The sequence below is a fragment of the Microtus oregoni genome, unplaced genomic scaffold (assembly GCF_018167655.1).
Source record: "Microtus oregoni isolate MIOR12 unplaced genomic scaffold, Mior012 000056F_ref0000123, whole genome shotgun sequence".
Taxonomy (NCBI): domain Eukaryota; kingdom Metazoa; phylum Chordata; class Mammalia; order Rodentia; family Cricetidae; genus Microtus; species Microtus oregoni.
The window spans coordinates 11379235-11386835 of NW_024543832.1; the positions used below are offsets into that span (position 1 = coordinate 11379235).

At 47.5% G+C, this 7601-nt stretch overlaps 1 protein-coding gene across 1 annotated transcript; it reads left to right on the plus strand.

The window, feature by feature from the left end:
* The first annotated feature begins 69 nt into the window (after positions 1-69).
* Positions 70-7601, plus strand: Fut11 (fucosyltransferase 11). The gene is made up of 3 exons (XM_041638769.1): positions 70-833; positions 918-1543; positions 6498-7601. Exons 1-3 carry the CDS (start codon positions 120-122, stop codon positions 6643-6645), a joined length of 1488 nt encoding a protein of 495 aa, XP_041494703.1. The 5' UTR covers positions 70-119; the 3' UTR covers positions 6646-7601.

Below are 7601 nucleotides of genomic sequence, written 5' to 3' on the forward strand. Positions count from 1 at the left end.
TCCAGCCCGCCTGCGGGTGCGAGGAGCCGCGCATGCGCTGTGTGTCTCTGTGGCGTAGGACCGGGTCAGCTCTCTACTCGCCGCAGGGCGGGGTTTCGTGCTGTCCAAGTGGATCCGCTATGGACATGGCTGCTCACTGCACCGAGACGATGCTGACCGCCCTGGGGCTGCTCAGTGTCTGTGCGGCCAGCAGCTCCCGGTCCGGGATTTCGGGAAAGGCGGGTGGGGAGGCAGAATGGGCGGAGCCCTGGGACGGCGCAGTTTTCCGTCCGCCAGCTGCGCTAGGCGCAGTGGGGGTGGCGCGCGGGCCGGAGTCCCCGCCGCCGGGGACCAAGGAGACTGCCGACCTACCGGTGCTGCTGTGGTGGAGCCCAGGCCTCTTTCCACACTTCCCGGGCGACTCGGAGCGCATCCAATGTGCTCACGGCGCGTGCGTGGCGTCCCGGGACCGACGGTCGCGCGCCGACCCGCGGACGCGCGCACTGCTTTTCTACGGCACCGACTTCCGCGCAGCCGACGCACCTCTTCCGCGCCTGAGGCACCAGAGCTGGGCGCTGCTGCACGAGGAGTCGCCGCTCAACAACTTCCTGCTGAGCCACGGCCCTGGGATCCGCCTCTTCAACCTCACGGCCACCTTCAGCCGCCACTCGGACTACCCACTGCCGCTGCAATGGCTGCCCGGGGTTCCCTATTTGCTCCGGCCTGCGCCTCCGCTCCGGGAACGCACCGAGTGGCGTCGTCGCGGGTACGCGCCGCTGCTCTACTTGCAGTCCCACTGCGATGTGCCCTCGGACCGGGACCGCTACGTACGCGAGCTCATGCGCTACATCCCGGTGGGTGAGAAAGCTGCGTGGCGGGGAGGGGGTGGACCGGGCGAACGCTGCACCCTGCTGACCTCCGTGCTCTGCCTCGCTTAGGTGGATTCCTATGGCAAGTGCCTTCAGAACCGCGAGCTGCCCACCGTGCGGTTACAGGACACAGCCACTGCCACCACCGAGGATCCAGAACTCTTGGACTTCTTGTCCCGCTATAAGTTCCATTTGGCCCTGGAAAATGCCATTTGCAATGACTACATGACAGAGAAACTGTGGCGCCCCATGCATCTGGGTGCAGTGCCTGTGTATCGTGGCTCACCCTCTGTGAGGGATTGGATGCCCAATAACCACTCCATCATCCTAATTGATGACTTTGAGTCCCCTCAAAAGCTGGCAGAGTTTATTGACTTTCTGGACAAGAATGATGAAGAGTACTTGAAATACTTGGCATACAAGCAACCAGGGGGTATCACCAACCAGTTTCTCCTGGATAGCCTGGAGCACAGGAAGTGGGGAGTGAATGATCCTTTGTTGCCTAACTACCTCAATGGCTTTGAGTGTTTTGTCTGTGACCATGAACTGGCTCGGCTAGAAAAAGAGAAAGCCCGCGCAGCCTCTCCTGGGGAGGTTCCTGTCCCTGAGCCTCACATTGCTGAGCCCTCACACATGAACTGCCCAGTGCCTACCCCTGGCTTTGGCAAAGTTGAAGAGATTCCTGAGAATGACAGGTAGGGTTACTGGGACGCCCTGCCGCTGTCACATCAAACTGCTTGCTTTCTTAGGGTGGAGGGAACTAGAAAAGACGATACAGGCGGCTCACTTTGCTATAAGATGTCAGGAATAAGTAGGGAGCTGAGTGTGGTGGATACACCTGTAATCTCAGTGCTGTGTGTGGAGGTGACAGAGAGAGAACCTTAGGCCAGGCTACCAAGGATCATCACCTCAGCTGAATACCTTTGATGCCGAGGTGGGGAGTACAAAGAGAATTTTGGCTGTGCTGGAGATTAAATCCAGGTCCTCCTGCTTGCTAGGAGAGTACTTTTCCACCCAGTCACACCTGTAGTAATAAGGGGGCGACGGAGCTGCGTTCCCAGCACCCCGGCCGCCTGCTCGGCTAGCTTATGCCCCGAAATAATTACACGGACACTGTATTCTTTTAAACACTGCTTGGCCCTTTAGCTCTAGCCCTTACTGGCTAATTCTGATATCCCGATCAACCCATCTCTAATAATCTGTGAGCACCGGTCCGGGAAGATTCTAGGTCCATCCTGGGTCGGAGCTGAATTGCGTCTGCCCGGGAGAGCAGAGCATGGCGTCTCTCTCTCTGAGGTGTCTGTTCCCAAGAGGAGAGCTGTGGAGTCTAAGCTCACTTCCTCTTCCTCCCAGCGTTCTGTTCTGTTTACTCCTCCCACTCTTCTAACCAATGAGGGTCAAGCAGTTTCTTTTTATTTAACCAATGACCTTCCTCCACCATTTCCCCTTTTTCGGTTTAAACAACAAAAAAAAAGGCTTTAACTTTTACATAGCAAAATTACATATAACAAAACAGTTATCAAGTAAAAGTTACAATAGTCTTTATCATAACTAAGGAAAACTATAACTATAACTATTCTTAACTCCATCAAAGACTCCAGAAAGATACAATACTACCTAAGCAAACAAGAAAAAAGCAACTTTTAAAACTCTAGAAATGACAGAGACATCTCGCTGCCTGGACAGTCACCCAAAGTTCCTCTGTACCGTTGGGGCATCCATCTTCAGCCTTCAGGCCCATGGTATCCAGCAGACATTTCCATAAAGCAGGAAAATTCAAAGTCAGTTCAGTCACTATCTGTTGTGTCCTGCAGAATGTCTCGCAGACTCTTTTCATGAATCAGGAACCCTGAAAGATCATCTCACCTTAGGCAAGTTCAGTAGCCCTCTCTCTGCGGGTTCTCTGTGTCCAGTTTATGCAATAGTCCAGGCAAGAGCAGTTTCTTGCCCAAATTGCTATCAAACTCCATAACGAGCCTCTTCGATGCCCATCTTCCTCTTGAAGTACATTGGTGCTGCCAGGAGCAGAGTGTCTCGTTGTCATGAAAAGTCCTCAGTTATTAAAACATTTAAAATGCCATATTCTATAATCTTTGAAAAATATGAAGAATGCCTATCTAAAATATATCTACGCACATCTAGAAAATATTAACTAACATGACTAGAAACTTGACTATTATTTATGATTATCCATCAACAACCTATATTTCCTAATTATACATTACATATTTAAATGAATTACACAATCACAATACCTTAATCAAAATCAGAAACACTTATACGTATAACAAAATTGACCTTAAATCTCTATCAATAAAGCAAAATCTATACTAATGCAAATTATTCATATCTATATCATATCCCCCTTTAAATGTAAAAGAACGTTTATAAACCATATTTGGAAACAAGGGCGCAGTTTTTTCTCTCCAAACTGCTTCTTGCTGAATGGGGGCGTCGTTAATTAGGTCTTTCATGGTATAACCTGTGTGCTAGTTTCATCTCAGTTGGCAGTTGAGCAAAGCAATTTTCTGAAGATGTTCACAGCAACCCTTCAGGAGGACGTGGTCCATCATACCAAATCGGAATAGAAGAAATGAACAGGGTCTCATCCTCTATGAAAACAAAATAAGAAACTCCTTTCCAAAGCATCATGTCCTTAGATCCAAATTTCAAAGTCAAGGCATCAAAATATCTATGTTGGATTAGTTCAGCAGCATTTATAAACAAATATCTTTTAGCAGCTGTTGCTCCTTCCTCAGCATTCAAACAATTCAAAGAGAGCATGGCCTTCAGATGGTCTTCACCTCACTGTCAGGTCTCAGCTCACTATCGCCTCAGACTCACTGCACATGACCAACTATGGCTTTGAATTCCTGATCCTCCTGCCTCTGTCTCTTTGGCATTAGAATTCCAAGTAAGCACTACCATCCCTGGCTATTTCCCTAATGTCTTTTTTTCTTCTTCTAGTAAATCATAATGTGTTCAGTGTAAACTGATAAGACTATGAGTGAAAGATTCCGCCATGAGGACTCTACTGTGCCAGCAGCACAGGAAGCAGCCCTCTGCTGCCAGCCACTGGTGAAGTCACTCTCTGTGAGCGACTCTTGGAACCCCTCTCCAAACCAACTGTGGCTTGCTGCAGGTGGTTTCAACATTTTCCCAACACAGGTCTATTCTGCTTCCTGCTCACTTCCCTCTACCCCACACTGATGGCCAATGTCAATCATACACCTATTGAAAGCATTCCTTCAATTCTGTCTAGAGTGAACAAATCAGGATATGGTCCAAATCAAAGGAGCTGGGGTGCAGCTCAATGGTACTGTGCTTGCTTTGCATATCCAAGGCCCTGGCTTCTTTACACATAAAATGGTCGAAGTGCTTTAGTGCCTTTCATGGGTTTGGAGGCTCACTCCTCTAATCTCAGCACTTGGAAGGCCAAGACAGGAAGATCACAAGAAAGAGGTCAGCCCACACTACACAGTGAGACTCTAGTATATGTTGGACTGATAACTGGGGTGGGGGTGGGGGGCTCCTTCCAAAATGCTCTTACTAGGCTGAGGTGTGTGATGGAGGAACGTCATTGGTTAAATAAAAAGAAACTGCTTGGCCCTCATTGGTTAGAAGATAGGTGGGAGGAGTAAACAGAACAGAACGCTGGGAGGAAGAGGAAGTGAGCTCAGACTCCACAGCTCTCCTCTCGGGAACAGATACCTCAGAGAGAGAGAGACGCCATGCTCTGCTCTCCCGGGCAGACGCAATTCAGCTCCGACCCAGGATGGACCTAGAATCTTCCCAGACCGGTGCTCACAGATTATTAGAGATGGGTTGATCGGGATATCAGAATTAGCCAGTAAGGGCTAGAGCTAAAGGGCCAAGCAGTGTTTAAAAGAATACAGTGTCCGTGTAATTATTTCGGGGCATAAGCTAGCCGAGCAGGCGGCCGGGGTGCTGGGAACGCAGCTCCGTCGCCCCCTTATTACTACAGATTAGCGCCCAGACGTGTGGACAACTGAATCCACTGAAAGCCTGAGAAAGCTTGGGAAAGAGAAGAGCATGTTTTCTTGGTAGCTGCAATTTAATAGAGGCTTCCTGACTCAGCTTTAGCTGCAAAACCCTGCAGCTCATTAAGAGGTCCTGCCACGAAACACTTAAATGGTGTTGACGAAAAGCTGAACGCATGCTTTTCTGTTTTCAGCCGTAGCAGGAAAAAAGCTGCGCCGTTTAAAAATGCCAGCTGTCCTGCCAGGGCAAACTCTGACTCTTTTATGCAGGCGGTTCGTGTGGTTTGCAAGCACAGGCTGATGAAGCTCGCTTGCTAGCAGGGACCTTGAAATGCCATAGAGTTGTGGCAGTAAACACGGCTACAGCCAGTACCTCAGCCATGAGGCTGGAAAGCTAAGGAATGGGCTACATCTAGCCAACAAAGCCACGCCTTTAATCCTACTGATATTGCTTGGTAAATTAAAGACTTGTGGTCAGAAAAGAGTAAAGAGAGATTCAAAGAGAAAGAAAATTTTTAAATAGTTTACAGTGTGTTAAAAATATATGCAGACTAAAAGTTGAAGTTCTTAAAGTAAAAAACAAAAAAAAAAAAGGAAGAGAGTTGTTGTGTGTGGTAGTACACACCTTTAATCCCAACACTTGGAAGGCAGAGGGAGATCGACCTCTGTGACTTCAGGGTGTGGTAGCACATGCCTTTAATCCCAGTGCCTAGAAGGCAGAGACAAACAGATTTCTGTGAGTTCAAGGTGTAGTAGCATACACCTTTAATCCCGAATGCCTGGGAGGCAGAGACAGGCGGATCTCTGAGAGTTCAAAGACAGCCTGGTCTACAGAGTTATTCCAGGTCAAAGATACAGAGAACCTGTCTAAAAAGCAAAAAGTTAAAAGTAAAAATAAACGAAATAGAGGTTAAAACAAAGCTGTACAAAGATGGAAAATAGACAGAGAATTTTGATACTGTATACTGGCTTGCCACTAGAGTACTGTTTACACGCTCTGAATCCTACTGTGACTTCTCTACTCCCTTTACGTTTGGGAGCTGGAGGCAAGTGAGCAATGTCAGCTTCTTGGGTGAACTATGATGTCCGTGTTTATGACCTACTTCCTATCTCTTGAGCTAGTGTTACTTTTACTCCATATCTCCCTTCCCTCACAGAAGAGCCTTGTCCTATCCAGAGCCTTAAATTTATTTGTTTTCGTTTTGTTTTGAGACAGGGCTTCTCTGTGTAGACTTGCTGTCCTGGAACTCTCTTTGTAGACTAGGCCAGCCTCAAATTCAGATATCCCCATCTCTGCCTCCTAAATGCTAGGATTAAAAGTGTGTGTCGGGCTGGAGAGATGGATCAGTGGTTAAGAGCACTGACTTCTCTTCCAGAGGTCCTGAGTTCAATTCCCAGCAACCACATGATGGCTCACAACCATCCATAGTGAGATCTGGTGCCCTCTTCTGGCCTGCAGGCATACATGTAGACAGAACACTGTATACTAAATAAATAAATAAACTTAAAAGAAAAAAGACCCTAAGTCTGGGTTTTGATTTAAAAACAATAAATAAAAGTGTGTGTCACCACTGCCCAGTCCTGCTTATGATTTCTTTGCTATCGCTGTGGTTCCCTAATTCACTGCTCTCCTGTTTTGTCATTTCAGCTGGAAGGAAATGTGGCTACAAGATTATTGGCAAGGTCTCTATCAGGGGGAAGCTCTCACTGCTATGATCCACAACAATGAAACACAGCAGAGGAAATTTTGGGATTATGTACATCAGATCTTCATGAAAAGGAATAAAAATCTCTAACTGCCCTTGCAAGAGCCTTTAGCGTGGAAGACGTCTGGAGACTTTTACTGTGGCACCAAAGGCCTATCCACTGTAACCTTTAGTGAATATCGTCTACCTTGATGTCTTCACTGATTCTCCTGCCCTGTACTGGGGATGGAACTTGAGGTTTTGAGAATGCTAGGCAGGTACCCTAGCCCTCTCCACTGTGCCTGAATGGTATGGAGCTAGTATCTCAGTCTATGGTAGTAGAGCAGCTGAAGCACCCATTTGACTCCAGTATGCTTCTCACCTCTAGGGATTTCATCATTTCAGATATGGACAGGATGGGTCAGGCTGGGATCTAAAACGCCCGTCATTTAGTACCTTTCTCAAGAGTGTCTTTTCCTCATCTTGCTTTTCTTATCAGCTGTTTCACTGGTGGAGAGGCAAAACTGGGGTTGTGGTCTAAGCTAGCCGCCAGTTCCTGGACCTCGGCCTCTAAGAAGCTGGGCTGTAGGTGTGCAACACTATGCCCAGCTCTTCATGTTACTTTAAGATACTTGCACAGTCTTTAAAATCAAACATCATAATTTTAAGTGGCCCTTTCTTTCTGACTTTAGACTATTTCCACAAACCCAGGGAAGATCTACAACCATCTCCATCATTCTTACTGCTTGGATTTCTTGTTCGGGGTATATTTGGAAGTCCTTCTCTCATGAACAGATTAAGTAGCTAACCTGTTGTAGGGCTGGAAAGATCTATTCAATTCATTACTCACATTTTTTCAGACAGTTTTATGTTGCTGAGTTTCTGGGTTTTTTGTGGTTCTAGGAAAGCAAGCAGTCTGCTGACTGAGTAGCTGCAACCCTAGTATTGAGATTTTTTTTTTCCTTTTATGAAACCGGCCCAATTCAAAGAGACTGAAGAAGGCAAGGGAGGGGGCTGGAGAGATGGCTCAGAGGGTAAGAGCATTGACTGTTCTTCCAAAGGCCCTG

What these genes read in the sequence shown, in the direction of transcription:
- Fut11 (XM_041638769.1), top strand. Translation starts at nt 120, where the DNA reads ATGGACATGGCTGCTCACTGCACCGAGACGATGCTGACCGCCCTGGGG. An exon ending in AGCTCATGCGCTACATCCCG is followed by an intron (nt 834 to 917) that starts GTGGGTGAGAAA and finishes TGCCTCGCTTAG; the next exon opens with GTGGATTCCTATGGCAAGTG. An exon ending in GAGATTCCTGAGAATGACAG is followed by an intron (nt 1,544 to 6,497) that starts GTAGGGTTACTG and finishes TTGTCATTTCAG; the next exon opens with CTGGAAGGAAATGTGGCTAC.